The following is a 17,663-nucleotide window of genomic DNA, read 5'->3' as shown; positions in this document are numbered from 1 at the left end:
GCCTTAGGGTTTTCTTTGATCCTATCCGCCAATGACTTCTCGTGTCCTCTCCTTGCTCTTCTTAGCCCTCCCTTTAGATCCTTCCTGGCTAGCTTGTAACTCTCAAGCGCCCTAACTGAGCCTTCACGTCTCATCCTAACATAAGCCGCCCTCTTCCTCTTGACAAGCGCTTCAACTTCTTGAGTAAACCACGGCTCCCTTGCTCGACAACTTCCTCCCTGCCTGACAGGTACATACTTATCAAGGACACGCATTAGCTGCTCCTTGAATAAGCTCCACATTTCGTTTGTGCCCATCCCCTGCAGTTTCCTTCCCCATCCTACACATCCTAAATCTTGCCTAATCGCGTCATAATTTCCTTTCCCCCAGCTATAATTCTTGCCCTGCGGTATATACCTGTCCCTGCCCATCGCTAAGGTAAACCTAACCGAATTGTGATCACTATCGCCAAAGTGCTCACCTACATCTAAATCGAACACCTGGCCGGGTTCATTACCCAGTACCAAATCCAATGTGGCATCGCCCCTGGTTGGCCTGTCCACATACTGTGTCAGAAAACCCTCCTGCACACACTGGACAAAAACAGACCCATCTAAAGTACTCGAACTATAGTATTTCCAGTCAATATTTGGAAAGTTAAAGTCCCCCATAACCACTACCCTGTTACTCTCGCTCTTGTCGAGAATCATCTTCGCTATCCTTTCCTCTACATCTCTGGAACTATTCGGAGGTCTATAGAAAACTCCCAACAGGGTGACCTCTCCTCTCCTGTTTCTAACCTCGGCCCATACTACCTCAGTAGACGAGTCCTCAAACGTCCTTTCTGCCGCTGTAATACTTTCCTTGATTAACAATGCCACACCCCCCCCTCTTTTACCCTCTTCTCTGTTCTTTCTGAAACATCTAAATCCCGGAACCTGCAACATCCATTCCTGCCCCTGCTCTACCCATGTCTCCGAAATGGCCACAACATCAGGATCCCAGGTACCAACCCATGCTGCAAGCTCACCCACCTTATTCCGGATGCTCCTGGCGTTGAAGTAGACACACTTTAAACCAAGTTCTTGCTTGCCAGTGCCCTCTTGCGTCCCTGTAACCTTATCCCCTACCTCACTACTCTCAACAGCCTGTACACTGGCACTGCAATTTAGGTTCCCATTCCCCTGCTGATTTAGTTTAAACCCCCCCGAAGAGCACTAACAAATCTCCCCCCCAGGATATTGGTACCCCTCTGGTTCAGGTGAAGACCATCCTGTTTGTAGAGGTCCCACCTACCCCAGAAAGAGCCCCAATTATCCAGGAAACCAAAACCCTCCCTCCTACACCATCCCTGCAGCCACGTGTTCAACTCCTCTCTCTCCCTATTCCTCTCTTCGCTAGCACGTGGCACAGGCAACAACCCAGAGATAACAACTCTGGTTGTTCTCGCTCTAAGCTTCCACCCTAGCTCCCTGAATTTCTGCCTTAAATCCCCATCTCTCTTCCTACCTATGTCGTTGGTGCCTATGTGGACCACGACTTGGGGGTGATTTTTAAGGAGATCAGGTACAGTCTAGGTACATTCCAACAAGAGGGAAAGACAGGGGGACCAAGGCCAGGGCTCCTTGGATGACGAGGGAGGTAGAGAATATGATGAAACAAAAAAAGAGGGTGTATGATGCCAGTCAGGTGAACGCTTCAAGCGAGAATCAGGTAAAATGCAATAAGTTGAGAGGGGAAGTGAAGAGGAAAATAAGACTGGCTAAGAGAGAATATGAGAATAGAATGGCAGTCAACATAAAAGGGAACCCAAAAATCTTCTACCGGCATGTAAGCAGGTAGTATGAGGCAGGGTGGGGTCTATTAGGGACAAAGAGGGTGATAAATGCTTGGACGCACAGAATAAGATTGGAATAATTAATGAGTACTTTGTATCAGTCTTTACTAAGGAAGAGAATGTTGACAAAATATCGGTAAAAGCGGGGATGCCATAGGTAATGGATAGGGTGAAAATTTGATAGGCAGGATGTACTGGAAAGGCTGGCAATGCTTAGAGTGGATAAGTCGCCTGGTCTGGTTGGGTTGCATCCCAGGTTGCTAAAGGAAGTGGGAACAGAGATAGCAGAAGAGCTTGCCATAATCTTCCAATCTTCCCTAGATATGGGGGGAGGTGCCAGAGGATTGGAGAGTGGAAAATATGACACCATTGTTCAAAAATGGATGTAAGGACTTTTCTAGTAACTAGGCTGGTCGGTTTAACATCATTGGTGGTAAGGTTTTAGAAACAATGATCAGTGTTACGACAGAGGTGGGAAAAGTGCACTAGTTCCACTTCTCCACAGGTCACAACAAATGTTTACCCAGATACCAATGCAGTCAATCATATACTCTACTTTCTATCCCTGAATAAAATACACCAACCAGGTTTCTTTAGTAAACAACAAAATTATCAGTTTGTTATAAAACAAGAATTAACCAGTAATGAAGTAGAGCATTAGCACACTGATTGAAACATGAAAGTTCCCTTTTTAAAATCCACACACACACACCGGGTAACCGAAAAATAAAGAGACTTTCTCTTTCGTGCTCTGTTACAAAAAAAATATACTTTGACCAAATGCTTGCAACTTCTTGAAGAAAAAAAGAGAAGTTGTGGAAAGATGTCAGTTGTCCCTTTATTCTGGTGTCCCAAATACGTGTAGACGGCTGTCGCTGGGATCTTCCTAGAACAGTTCTTTTCAGGTGATGTTGAAGATCAGTTTGGCAGGGTTTACAGGAGAAATGGGGCAACAGGGGTTTCTGGCAGGCCTTTCAGGAGGAATGCAGCATCAATTTCTCTGTTGCTTACACCCACTTCTAAGAGCTTCTTAAAGAGATGGAAAAGTTGGCAGGCTTTTCAAAGAGATCGAAAAGGCTAAGCTAGGATTCTGTCCTTGGCAGGTTGATTTTTTAACTTCTCTAAAAACACTGTCCACACCCCTAACCCTAACCCTAACTGACTGTCCAAAGCAAAACCAAAACAATATCTGAAGAGTCAAGGCTCCTGACTCCTATAAATCATGACCTGTCACTTCTCCGTAAACATCTTTCCCAGGTTAAAAAGCCCCTGCTGGGTATTTATCTGAAGACAGGTGACTTCCAGTAAATGTTGTTTTCAAACAACCTCTCAGTGACCCTTGAAAAAAAGCATTATTTTCAGTTTTAAAACACAAGTCCTCAAAATTTAACAAAAATGGAAGCACTTTTGTTAACACCTCCATCCTTGGATGAATGAAACAGCATTTTTAAATGCTTTTCATTACAAAGAGTGGAAACAAAACAGAAGATGAAAAAATATTTAAAAAAACATTTACACATTCATTCTCATTCACTTTTTCCCTAATAAAGTTCTGTTTTGTACAATCTTTGCACTCAGATAACTCAAAGCAAAATTAAATCTTTGAAAAAGCATCTGCAATTACATTAATTTTTTCCAGCAATATGGATAATCTTTAAGTGATAAGGTTGCAATAGTAAACTCCATCAGAATAGTCTGGCGTTCTGGTTTTTGAATTTTCCACAAAAGCTAGGGGGTTATGATCAGTAAATCTGTATGATCTGTAGTCGTGGCGGACATAGACATCAAAATGCTTAAGAGCTAGTAATAAGCCCAGAGTTTCTTTTTCCATGTTGAATATCTTTTTTGGTGTCGATTTAACTTTTTGGAAAAGTATCCCAATGGCCTTTTTATGCCCTATTCATCGTCTTGTAACAGGACTGCACTGACCCCCAGGTCACTAGCATCAATTGCTACCTTGAAGGGCTTAGTGAAATTTGAAGCAGCCAACACTGGTTCATTAACCAAAATGGCTTTCAGCCTCTCAACAGATATTTGGCACTCCCCTGACCACACTACCTTGGTTTTTTTTTGCAGCAAATCTGTCAGTGGAGCAGCTATAGTACTAAAGTGTGGTACAAACTTGCAGTAGAAACCACACATCCCCAAGAACCTCATGATTTCCCATTTAGTCTTGAGGTAGGGAACTCCACCAATGCTTGTACTTTTGTTGTTCTTGGCAACACTTGTCCTTGTCCTACTTTTTGCCTGAGATAGGTCACCCTCGCTTTTGCAAATTCACTTTTGGCAAGGTTTATGACTAAATCAGCCGATTGTAAATTTCTAAACAGAGTTTCTAGTTGTTCCAAGTGGTCCTTCCAAGTGTCACTATATACCAGTACATCATCAAGGTAAACCACACAGTTAGGAACACTGGCTACCTCTAAAAAGTGGCTGGGGCATTTTTTAGCCCAAATGGCATCACTCGGCATTGGAAAAGACTGTCTGGTGCGGCAAAGGCTGATATTTCTTCAGCTCGGGGTGTTAAAGGAACCTGCCTGTATCCTTTTAACAAATCTATTTTTCTAAGACACGTGGCACTGTCCACTCTGTCAATACAGTCTTCCAAACGAGGAATTGGGTAGGAATCAGCCTTTATTACTGCATTAACCTTTCTGTAGTCTATGCAGAATCTAGTTGAAACATCAGGTTTAGGCACTAACACCACTGGGGAATTCAGCTCCTTTGACTGTGTTCAATTAGGTGGTTATCCAACATGTACTGGATTTCTGCTTTCCCCTGGGCCTGTTTCTCTGGACTTAAGCGATAAGGATGCTTTGTTATAGGAAAGGATTCCTCTACATCTACACCATCTGTGGCTAAGGTTGTACATCCTGGCTTGTCCCTACAGACTCTTTTAAATGCTGTGAGTAGCCTTGTAAGGTCTTCTTGTTGTTCTGCATCTAAATATGAAAGCATAGTGTCCAATCTCCCTAACAATTCAGTGTTAGCTAACCGAATAGTAGTATGGTCAGTTTGAGAATTGTCTAGGCCTCCCTCTGCCTCATCCTCACTATCCTTTTCATTTCTCACTGTTCCTGCTACCTAACATACCTGTGCTTGCTTATCCTGCTCCCGGCGATGTTATTGTTTCAACATATTGATGTGACACAGCCGATTCTTTTTCCAGTGATCTGGGGTGTTAAGCAAATAATTTACTTTACCAATTCTTTTGACCACATTATATATGAACCACTGAACCGTGCTTTCAACAGTTCACCCTGTAAAGGCAGTAATACTAAACACCTCATCCCCTGGTTGAAATATTTGGGTCTTGGCATGCTTGTCTGCCCATTTCTTCATGGTTGTTTGGGAAGCTTTAAGGTGTTCCTGAGCCAATTTGCAGGTTCTTGTGAGCTGCTCCTGGAAAACCGATACATAATCTAACACAGAAGATTCATCCCTCTGTTCTAAAGACCTTTCCTTAATTAGTTTTAGAGGACCTCTTATCTCATGTTCATAAACTAATTCAAAAGGACTAAAACTGGTAGATTCGTTACGTAAATTCCTCGTTGCCATTAAATAATTCTTTTGCCCTTTCTCCCAATCATGGGGATATTCATGACAGTATGCCCTGATCATCGTTTTGAGGGCCTGATGGTACCTTTATAAGCCCTTGTGTCTGTAGGTGGTATGCTGAAGATTTTAACTGTTACACCCAAATTACCCATAACTTCCTGAAATGTTTTAGACATAAAATTGGAACCTTGATCCAACTGAATCTCAATCGGTAATCCATATCTAGTGAAGAACTGGGTTAACTTCTCTACCACAACCTTAGCAGAAATTGTTCTCAAGGGAATGGCCTCTGGGAACCGAGTAGCTATATCCATGATAGTGAGTATATATTGGTGTCCTGCTTTTGTTTTCAGTAAAGGTTCAACACAGTCTACCAACACTCTACTAAATTGTACCCCAAAAACTGGTATGGCAATTAGAGGTGCTGGTTTTATGGCAGATTGCAGTTTTCCCACAATCTGGCACATGTGCCACATTTTACAAAACTGCACCATGTGCTTGGAAAGACCTGGCCAGTAAAAATGTTGACTTATACATGATTGTGTCTTCCGGATCCCCACATGTCCTGCTATAGGAATTTCATGGGCTATCCTTAATATTTCCTGGCGATACTTGGTAAACAACTGTCCATTCTTCATCCACAGGTCTGTGAAAGGGTCTCCACTTCCTCATCAGAATCCCATCTTTAATATAGTAGCCTTCCAGACCTCCCTTTGCCTCAGCTTCCATTAGAGCCGAATGTGCCACTTTATTTAACTCTGGATCAGCTTGCTGAGCCTTGATCAGAGAAGACGTATTAAACATTTCCTTTGGATTATTCAAATCCCCAAAGAAAGTTTCAGATATTCGGCTATCTGTCTGTGGTGCCAGTTTTACCTCCAACAATAGCACTTGTTTAGCCATTGCTCAGGTCACTACACATGAAGGAAAAATTCCTGGAACCTTTTCCTGCAACCATTCTGTCTGTTTGACTTCACTTGGTCTTTCCGTGACTACTGGAGAAGTTAGTACCTTCGCTCCGGCCAAATCATTCCCCAGAAGTAGGTCAACTCCATCTACAGGCAAACGGTGGACAACTCCTACAATTACCGTTCCAGACAAACAGAGACTCATGGAATAGGAGGGTCAGTGTCAGCTTTGATAAAAAAAAAAGTTGACTTAAGGACAGAAAACAGCATGTCCAGGTAAATGGTTGTACTTGAGAGTGGAGGATATTAGACAATAGTGTTCCCCAAGGATCAGTGCTAAGTCCGCTGCTTGTTTTGATATATATAAATGGGTTGGATATTGGAATGCAGAGTAAAATTTCAAAATTTGCCAATGACACAAAATTTGGAGGAGTTGGGATAATACCAATTATCAAACAGTTGGGATAATACCAATCGACTGTAACAGGACGTAGATAGGCTAGCAGAATGGGCAGACAAGTGGAAAATGGAATTTAGTGCAGAGAAGTGTGAGGTGATGAATTTTAGCAGAAGGGATAGCGAGAGGCAATATAGACTTAATGGCACTGTTCTAAAGAGTGTGCAGGGACAGAGGGACATGTGCATCGATCATTGAAGGTGGCAGAATATACTGAACGAGTAATTAGCAAAGAATATGGAATCTTGGGCTTCATAGATAGAGGCATAGAGTACAAAAGAAGGGAAGTTATGCTGAACCTTTATAAAGCTCTGGTTCGGCCCCAACTGGAGTATTGCATCCTGTTCTGGCCACCACACTTTAGGAAGAATGTAAGGGGCCTTGAAAGAGTGCAGAAGAGATTTACCAAAATGGTTCCTGGGATGAGGGAATTTAGCTACAAGGTTAGGTTGGAGAAGCTCAGCTTGTTTTCCTTGGAGCAAAGGAGGTTGAGGGGAGATCTGATAGAAGTGTACAAGACTATAATAGGTTTAAACAAAGATAAGTTGTTCCCAGTAACTAATGATACAAGGACAAGGGACACAGATTTAAGGTTTTGGGCAAGAGATAACGGAATGTGAGGAAAATCTTTTTTAGGCATCGCTGCCTATGAGGGTGATGGAAGCAGATATGATCAATGATTTCAATAAGAAATTGCATAGGCACTTGAGGGAAATAAACCTGCAGGGCTACGGAGTTAGAGCAGGGGGATGGGTAGACTGGCTTGCTGGGCTCGTTGGGCTGACTGGCTTCCTTCTTTGCCATTAGGACTCTATGCCTTTATGACTCCATAACAATAACAACTTCCAATATTAAACTTTAAACAAGTATAAATGAATAATTTTTTTAAAACTGACTTGTAGATGCTTGTACATTTGAACAAGATATCAGCAGATTTTCCCTTTTTATCTATATAGAAAACTGCGAATGCTGTCAGTACCTTAACTCACACCAACTCCTGTTCACCCATCATCGCCGGTGCTCGCTGACCTACATTGGCTCCTGGTCCGACAACACAGAGATTTTGAAATTCTCATCCTTCCTTTCAAATCCCTCCATGACCTCATCCCTCCCTACCTTTGTAATCTCCTCTAGCCCTACAACCCTCTGAGATCTCTGCATTCCTCCAATTCTAGCCTCTTTAACATTCCGATTTTAATCACCTTACCATTGGTGGCCAGGCTTTCAGCTGTCTGGGCCTCAAGCTCTGGAATTTTCTCCCTTAACCTCTCTACTTCTTCTTTAAGACCCTGCTTAAAATTTAGCTCTTTGACTAAGTTTTTGGTCACCTGTCATAATATCTCCTTATGTGGCTCAGGGTCAAATTAAGCGCCTTGGGCCAGGTGGGTTGTGAAGACCAAAACAAAATTGCAGAGGAATGAAGACAGAGACAGAGATAAGAAGTAGAGGAAATAATGCTTATTGGTTCTCCATTGAGTTCGTGTGGTGGTGTTATGAACGCTTGACTTTGCAATATGATTATGTTTTAAAATCAGTGATTTTTAAAACTTGATGGAGTCAGAGAAGTCAGGTGACCTCACATCAACACTGCTTAAAGACAAAACAGAGATCTTGCTTACCAGGACAACAAAGATCCCAGATCAAATACTTTTTTTTTGGAAAAACAGAGACTGCAGGGATTCTGCAGGATTCAGTGATTCTGAGGATGCAAATGTACATGTTAGCTGCTGGGTGGCTCTGCTAAAGCCAGACCTGTGGACTTTGCATACTGGAAAAGGGCAATAGGCTATTGGCCTATGATTCCAGATAAATTTAACAGATTTTATGAAGGCAGACAGGCTGTAAGAAAGGAAGACAACCAGCGATGGCAGCCTCGAGGGAGAGAGGGGGGACACCAACTCTCAGGAAAAAAACTGATACAGCAAAAGGCTGCAAAGACTTGAACCTGTTTCGAAAGTTGAATTTTGTAGAAAGGTAAAAGAGCAACAGGATCACCTTATTCACGAAGTCCAGGTCGAATGTGCTCAGGGAAGTGAGTGAAGAGGATATTGGCTTTGAGAAGGTCAGGGCGACCCAACCCTTTGCATCTGGGAGGATTAGGGACTTTTAACTGCAAAGGATTTCACCATCAAAGAGGACTGTAATGTATAAGTGTGCTGTGAGATTTTCAACTGTTTTAATAAGTAAAAAAAAACTTTCTTTGTAATTTGGGGTATCAGCTATTTGCAAAGTATTATTTAGTTAATGGGGATTTCTTCTGGTTTAGTTGTTATAATAAAAATCTTCAACTGTGAAATCATGTCATGTAATTCTTTAAGTTGGTCTGGGAGGTTCATATCTTGTATTTTAGGGTTAACGGTCTCACTGAGGTCATAACAGCTGGACACAGCTTGCTGCTGCCAGCTATTTTGGATTTTGATGTGAGGTGGTGCCTCAGGTTTATGATTTACAAATGATAATCAAGGATTTGTTCAAAATTGGCAACTCTGCCTCCCCAGACAAGCTACTGACCAGCGACTTGGTTCATTATTATTAAATATCAATGGCATTCACCCACCTGACTGAAACCAGTTTGAATGGTAGGCCTAACTTGATAGATGCGATCAGGTTCTCTCTAACTGCAAGTCTTGCTCTTGCATAGTATCACCCTCTCTCACATTCTCACATGCAGCCTCACAGTCTCACATGGACATTGGAAAATCTGTGTAAAACTTGGATGGCCACCCAGGTTCCTGGCCATGGTGAAGCAGTTTCATGAAAATCAGTATGGAAAAGACAAGCAAAGCAGTGACCTCGTGAGTCCCTTCCGAATCACCAATGGCGCGAAGCAGGGAAGTGTGCTGGCCCCGAGCTTATTCACCATCTTTTTCAGCATGATGCTGCAGCAGGCAATGGAAGACCTAAAGGAGGGAGTTTACATACACTTGTAGACTGATGGAGGACTTTTCACCCTGAGGCATCTTCAGGCTCACACAGCGACACAAGAAAAACCCATCCGTGAACTTCTTTTCGCCAATGACTGTGCTCTCCTGCTCACAGTGAGTCAGACCTGCAACGTATAACAACACATTTTACCGAGGCGGCACAAGTCTTCAGACTGAAATTCATTTTAAAGAAAACTAAAGTCCTGCACCAGCCTGCACCCCAAGTAGAATATAGATCACCAAGCATTGTCATCGGGGGAACCGAGCTGAATGCCATCAAGCAATTTACTTATTTGGGGAGCGTCATCTCGTTTGATGCCACCATAGACAAGGAAGTGGACAATAGGCTTTCAAAAGCAAACAGTACATTCGGTAGACTCTAGCAACGTGTGTGGAGCAACCATAGCCTCAGAGAACAGATCAAACTCAAAGTGTACATAGCCGTAGTCCTCACCGCCCTTCTGTATGGCGTGAAGTCACGGGTCCTATGCTGCCGTCCTGCACGCCTTCTAGAGTGCTTCCTCTGTAACATTCTCAAGATCTGCTGACAGGACCACATCTTAAACATTGAAGTCCTGGAAACAGTCAACATCACCAGCATCAAAGCCATAGTCCTGCAAAGCCAACTGCGTTGGGCAGGTCACATTGCCTGGATGAACGACAGTCGCCTGCCCTAGATCATGTTGTATGGAGAGCTGACCACGAATAAAAGGAACAGAGGGGCCCCATGCAAATGTTTCAAGGACTCCCTGAAGATGTCCTTCTCTGTGTGCCACATCAACCATCACCAATGGGAAGCGCAGGCCTTAGATCGTGATGTCTGGAGATGCTACATCATAGGACTACAGACACCTTTGAGACTGAGTGAAGAACCAGCATGAAAGAGAAAAGGAGGAGAAGGATAGATCCAACTGCACCCAGTAGCGACTCCACCTTCACTTGTACCCGCTGTGGGAGAACCTACCGGTCACGGATAGGCCTGACAGCGGGTCTGTAACCGATGAGCACAACCTTCCCAAAATCTTCGTCCGTGAAGAAATGCCAAGAAGAAGATATATTTGCAAGTCTTGCTGTTGCATAGTATTTCTCTCTCACACACTCTCACATGCAACCTTGCACTCTCACATGCAGGCTCACACTCTTGCAATACGCTAATACATTCACAGTCTTCTCACACGTGCTCTCACACTCAATCTCACATGCACTCGCTCCACGTTCACAATCTTCTCACTCATTTGCAACCCTTCTCTCGCACTCGCTCACACAAATGCACATGGACGCACACATTCTTCCTCACAGGTTGCAATACTCTTTCTGTTACACTTCTTACACTAAGGGAATTAAAGGAAATGGGGATTAGGTACAAAGGTGGAGTTGAGGTAAAAGATCAGCCATGATCTTACTGAATGGCAATGCTGGCTCAAAGAGCCAAACGCCTGCTGCAGATCCTAATTTTTAGGCTCTTATGTTCTCAGAGTGCAGGACAGTGGAAAAACAGGAAGGTGGTGAAAAGAGATAAAGGAGGAGTTTTAAATATATATATAAATATATATGAAGGGAGAGAGAAAGCCACGTACTGCACCAGGAACACAGGAAATATTCTTTAAAGGTTGCACGGGTCATTAATTTCATTGCACCAGAGTCTGATTTTTGGGTCTAACTATGTGGTTTATTATAATACATAGGTCTGTGAGCTCCACTACACATGAAATAGGGAAAATGATTGGTAGCAGCTAGAGCAATATATTATAAAGAAGACTCTTTTGGCTGAGCTGCCTCATTGAATCCTTTTAAAACTGCAGAAAAAATAATCACGCACATCACAACCTGCAATTGTGCATGACAACCGTGACAGTTTGAACCTGCCAAACATTTCTGGTATCTGTGAAGATGATGAAAATGAACAGTCATTAATACTTACACCAGCGGAAGTCTTGTTGAGCGCAGCAGTGTACAATAGAGGGTTAGTCCTTTTTATTTGAGGTCGAGCATCACCTGTGGGGGATAATTTGTGTAGGGGTTTTGGGGGAGCTGGGCGTGGTGTAGATTTATTCTTTTCCCTTGGATAACCACAGCTCCAGGACAGAACAGCTCGCTTGAAAGGTACCCAACCCACCATCTTAAACATTAACGCCCCCCACCGTAGGTGCAGTGCAGTGTGTACCATCTACAGGATGCACTGCAGCAACTCCAAACGCCTGCAAGATCAAAGGCAGTAGCTGCATGGGAGCACCACCACTTGCAAGTTCTCCTTCAAGACATGCACCATCCTGACTTGGAACTATATCGCCATTCCTTCACTTCGCTGAGTCAAAATCCTAGAACTTCCTTCCTAACAGCACTGTGGGTGTACCTCCGCCACATGAACTGCAACAGTTCAAGAAGGTGGCTCACCACAACCTTCTGAAGGGCAATGAGGAATGAGCAACAAATGCTGGACTTGCCAACATCCCAGGAACTAATAAAAAAAATTCACGACTGTTAGATCACTACAAACGTCGGGTCAGCCTGAGTTATTCTCTCGGGTTAGTGTCACCGGTCTCTCCTATAAGCTGAGACGCATCCCTTGTGATCAAGAATTTGCTTTTTGTTTCCAATATCTGAAACAAAAAAAGTTGCATTGATATAGCACCTTTCACAACCACCAGATGTCCCAAAGCTACTTTTGAATTGCAGTCACTGTTGTAATGTAGGAAACGTGGCAGCCAATTTGCACACAGCAACTCCCACAAGCGACAATGTGATAATGACCAGATAATCTCTTTTTGTGATGTTGATTGAGGGATAAATATTGGTCAGGACACTGGGGTGAATTCCACTGCTCTTTTTCAAGATAGTACCATGGAATTGTTTGCGTCTACCTGCGAGGGCAGACAGGGCCTCAGTTTAACGATTCATCCAAAGGACAGCACCTCCAATATTGCAGCAGCCTCCCTCAGTGCTGCACTGGAGTGTGAGGCTTGATGTCTGTGCTCACGTCCCGGAGTGGGACTTGAGCCCAGAACCTGCTGACTCAGAGACGGAACTGGGAGCACATTCCCGGTGCTTGTATATATTTTATATTTGTAGTACGTACGCAAACAAAAAAAATTATTTGAATGTTTTATAATACCAGAAATAATGTTTTAGTTTAGTTTAGTTTAGTTTAGTTTAGTTTAGTTTAGAGATACAGCACTGAAACAGGCCCTTCGGCCCACCGAGTCTGTGCCGACCATCAACACCCATTTATACTAATCCAACACTAATTCCATATTCCTACCACATCCCCACCTGTCCCTATATTTCCCTACCACCTACCTATACTAGGGGCAATTTATAATGGCCAATTAACCTATCAACCTGCAAGTCTTTTGGCTGTGGGAGGAAACTGGAGCACCCGGAGGAAACCCACGCAGACACAGGGAGAACTTGCAAACTCCACACAGGCAGTACCCAGAGTTGAACCCGGGTCGCTGGAGCTGTGATGTGTGCAGGCTACTTTAGTTCATTGGGATTTGAGACTGTTATTGTGCCTTTCCTGGTTAATAAAATAGGTGAGAATAAATAATTTAACAGCTGAGGTGTTGTAATATTGATATACTTCAAATTCCTTCCTGTGCTGTGACTTCCCATACTCCTCCAGCCCTACATGCCCATGAGGTCTCTGTATTCCTCGAGTTCTGGCCTTCCGCCCATCCTCAATTTCCTTTACCCCACCATAGGCTGCCCAGCCCCAAAGTTCTGGAATTCTTTCACTAAACTTCCCCACCTCGATATCCCTCTCTCTCTCCTGCATCAATGGGCTGGATTTTGTGTTGGAGACTGGGCTCTGGGCACAAGGCCGAAAAGGCAGGGGAAAGCCTGTTTTTGCCTTTTCGTGGCCTCCCCCACCCACTCCCCACCGGAGTGATCCTCAGTTGCTTTTTTGCCTAAGTTCCCGCACTGGGATCCCCGTCCCTTTAAAGACAGGGATCCCACCACCAAGAGCTGTTGGCCAATCAGAGGGCCGGCTGTTTCATCGTATCAGCAGCGCCACTGGAAGGGGTGGTCACTGCCGGTATTGCAGGGGCCTTGGACCCAGGCCGAGTGGTGAAACCCCGGACCTCAGGTAAGTGAGGCGGAGTCGCTGGGACCAGGCCAGAATGCCCCAGCGAGGGGTTGGGGGAGGGGGTGGTCGTACAGTCCAGCAGAACAGTGGGGGGGGGGGGGGTGGTACCCGGCTAAAGTGGTTCCCGACAAGGGTCCTCGTGGGCCACAGATTGCCTATCATGCCCTCGGGAATATCGCTTGGCAATGGGGAGGCAATGGGCCGTCCATCTCCCACCCCCCACCACCCATCGCAATACTCCGTGCCTCCCTGCCTCCAACCCCTCAGAGGGGGACGCATAAAATCCCAGCCAAGGTTTTGATCACCTGTCCTAATATGTCCTTGTGTGGGTCAGTATCAAACTTTGATGGATAACGCTCCTGTGAAGTCCTTTGGGACATTTTACAATGTTAAAGATGCTATCTAAATATAAGTTATTATTGTTGAGTAACATTAAAACTGAATTTCTTTTTATAGTTTTCTGCAACTTGGCAATTTGTAGTACCGATGCAATAAAAGTGCTGAATGAATTTTAGGTTTCACAGGTGCTTAAAACCTCAGAGGTCCCACAGCATGACTCATCGGTAGCTTGTGGTGAATAATCCCTCATTACTTTTAAAGCAGTGGCGTACATGTTTCATGATTTCTCTGCATGCATAAAAATGTGATGACACGTGGAATCAAAGACTCATAGAGTGATACAGCACAGAAACAGGCCATTCGACCCATCATGTCTGTGCCAGCTCTTTTGAAAGAGTGCCACTCTTCAAAACATGGCAGAAACTGCATGCTGTAGTGATGTGAGCAAAAAAAAGAGCCCTGTTCTAAACTGAAAGGCTTAGTGACCTTTCTTTGTAAATGAGACATTCATTTGAATGACGTTAACTTTCCTTTCTCACCTCTCTACAGAAACACGTACCGACAGAGCGAAGAAATTATTTAGGCACTATACAGTTGGATCATATGACAGTTTTGATGCATTGAGGTAGGACCTGCACATTATTTCTTGATGCTTGTCTTGTTTTAATAATTTGAATAACACTGTACACATTATAATTATCCCCTCCAGAGCCTGAATTCAGAGAGTGACCCAAAGAAATGGGCACAAGTGTGTCTTGAAGTTCTCAAAAGATTCAGGACACAACTTTGCACCAAATTTTCATGGACTTTGACTATACAAGCTTCTGCGCCACAGCCGAGAAATCTTTGGTGACAATATTGGCAGGTCAATGGTTAACCCATTTACGTGAACTTTCTCTGCACATACTTTTGGCAGAAGATTAAGGGTCAAATGGATCTACGACTGTATTGCGACAAGGGCAATATGGTATCGACTGCTTGTTATTCAGTTCCGTTAACTTCAATAGAACTGAATATCGGGTGGGACATAGAGATTTTAACTCACTTAAAACCCCGTTCACTTACACAGAGTTAAAATCGGGCACTATGTGCAATACTGCCCATTTAGCATCCCCTAACACCACCACCCTGCCCGGCACCCCCACCTCCCCCAAGACAAATTTCCACCCCAAACAAACTGGTTAAAGCCTGTCTCACAATAGCAGCCAAAAGAATGTCACACAAATGCATTTAGTATTCAATCAACCATGCCAACCACTGTAGTCCTCAGGTTAATATGCCCTGAGCAAAATGCAGTGGCTGACGTTTTATGTACATCACACTCTGAGCATTTTGCAGTCTTCCTGGGCATATTTTGTTCATGGTCAAAAGTGCAACAGATAGCTTAGGGTATTTTGTCATTGCACAAAATGCTTAGTATGATTGGCGAGAGAGTGGTGTCAGCAGACATGGGGCAGAAAGTCTTTCAGCTGATTATGAGGCACCGCAGCCTGTGCAGAACAGGTGAAAATGCTCCTTGTTCCTAAAGTTTTCTCAAGAATATACAGGAAAGTAAAAATGGACTCCTGTTTCCTTTGATCGGAATTGTTGAACTACTGCTCCCTGGTTAGTAGATATGACCTTGAACATACAGTAATGTCACCAGTCTTTCATAAAATTTGTATAATTCTCAGGTCAGCTGGTTAAACTTATAGTCCTGGATCTATTACTTGTGCGTTCAACCAAACACACGAGGATATGAAGACAGAAGGCTAGAAACTGCTGCAAGATTAGCTAACACATTTGTAGGACATTTCTCTGTTCCACTATTTTAACACAGTGATTAATCATTTTGTTTAAATGGACCATTTTCTCTGTTAAAATAGCTAATAGCACTAACATTAATTTCTAGCCTATAAATTATTCAACACTTCTCATAACGTATCTCTTTACTGGAAATTTTATGACGTACAAACAAATCCATGCTTGTTTAGGGATTTTTGATTAGGGATAGTGTAAAACAAAAAGAAAGGGCTTACAAAAATGCAAAATGCAGCACAGATCTGGCCGAATGGGATCGATGCGAAGGGTCACAAGGCAGCTTATAAGAGCTACTAAAAGAGATTATGAAAGGAAACTTGCAAGGGACCTCAAAATCAATAAGAAGAAATTTTATAGTTACGTAAAGGGAAAACGGGTGGTCAAGAGCAATGTAGGCCCACTAAAAGCTGAAAATGGAGATATTGTCATTGATAATGGGGAAATGGCAGACATGTTGAACAATTACTTTGGCTTAGTATTTACAGTTGAAAAGGAGGATAACTTGCCGGAAGTCCCAAAAAAATTAATAGCCAATAGGGGACAGGGACTTAATACAATTAATGTAAGTAAAACATCAGTAACAATGAAATTAATGGAACTAAAGAGTGAGAAATCCCCAGGACCTGACGGTTTCCATCCGAAGGTGTTAAAGGAAGTAGGGGAGCACATTGTAGATGCGCTAACTATAGTCGTTCAGAGTTCCCTAGATTTAGGAGTGGTCCCTCTGGATTGGAAAGTTACACATGTCATTCCACTTTTTAAGAAGGGTGAAATGGGGAACCAAGGAAATTACAGACCAGTTAGCCTGACATCTGTGGTAGACAAGTTGCTGGAGTCTATAATCAAGGATAGGGTGACTGAACACCTAGAAAAATTTAAGTTAATGAGGGACAGCCAGCATGGATTCATGAAGGGAAGGTCATGCCTGACAAATCTCATTGAATTTTTTGAAGAGGTGACTATGGTCGTGGACAGGGGAATGTCTATGGATGTTATTTATGTGGACTTCCAGAAGGCATTTGATAAAGTCCCACATAAGAGACTGTGAGTAGGCGACAGAGAGTGGGGATAATGGGTAAGTACTCCGATTGGCAGGATGTAACTAGTGGTGTCCCGCAGGGATCTGTGTTGGGGCCTCAATTATTCACATTATTCATTAACGACTTGGATGATGGCATAGTAAGTCCTATATCTAAATTTTCTGATGATACAAAGTTAGGCGGCAGTGTAGACAATCTAGATGATAGCATAAAATTGCAAAGAGATATTGACAGACTAGGTGAGTGGGCAAAACTGTGGCAGATGGATTTCAATGCGGGCAAGTGTGGGATTATCCATTTTAGACCAAAAAAGGATAGAGCAGGGTACTTTCTAAATGGGAAGAGGTTAAGTACAGTGGATGTCCAAAGAGACTTGGGGGTTCTGGTGCATAGATCTTTAAAATGCCAGGAGCAAGTGCAGAAAATAATCAAAAAGGCTAATGGAATGCTAGCCTTTATATCTAGAGGATTGGAGTATAAAGACACAGAGGTTATGTTGCAGCTGTACAAAACCCTGGTTAGACCCCATTTGGAGTACTGTGAGCAGTTCTGAGCACCACACCTTAGGAAGGATATATTGGCCTTGGAGGGAGTGCAACGTAGGTTTACAAGAATGATACCTGGACTACAGGGGTTAAGTTACGAGGAGAGATTACACAAATTAGGCCTGTTTTCACTAGAATTTAGAAGGTTAAAGGGTGATCTGATCGAAGTCTTCAAGATATTAACAGGAA

The 17,663-nt window shown here is 43.3% G+C and overlaps 1 protein-coding gene across 11 annotated transcripts in view; it reads left to right on the top strand.

Annotated features, from left to right (window-relative positions):
- shank2b (SH3 and multiple ankyrin repeat domains 2b) overlaps nucleotides 1–17,663 on the top strand; it is a 1,108,014-nt gene that overhangs the window by 675,625 nt on the left and 414,726 nt on the right. For all 11 annotated transcript variants that reach the window (XM_068046566.1, XM_068046567.1, XM_068046565.1 and 8 more), the window contains one exon: nucleotides 14,639–14,714. In XM_068046566.1, coding sequence (XP_067902667.1) covers nucleotides 14,639–14,714 — 76 coding nt within the window. The remainder of the gene's footprint in view (nucleotides 1–14,638; nucleotides 14,715–17,663) is intronic.

This window comes from Heterodontus francisci, chromosome 14 (assembly GCF_036365525.1).
Source record: "Heterodontus francisci isolate sHetFra1 chromosome 14, sHetFra1.hap1, whole genome shotgun sequence".
Lineage (NCBI taxonomy): Eukaryota > Metazoa > Chordata > Chondrichthyes > Heterodontiformes > Heterodontidae > Heterodontus > Heterodontus francisci.
Note: the sequence above shows the minus strand (reverse complement) of the source record. Positions and strands in the feature narration are given on the sequence as shown.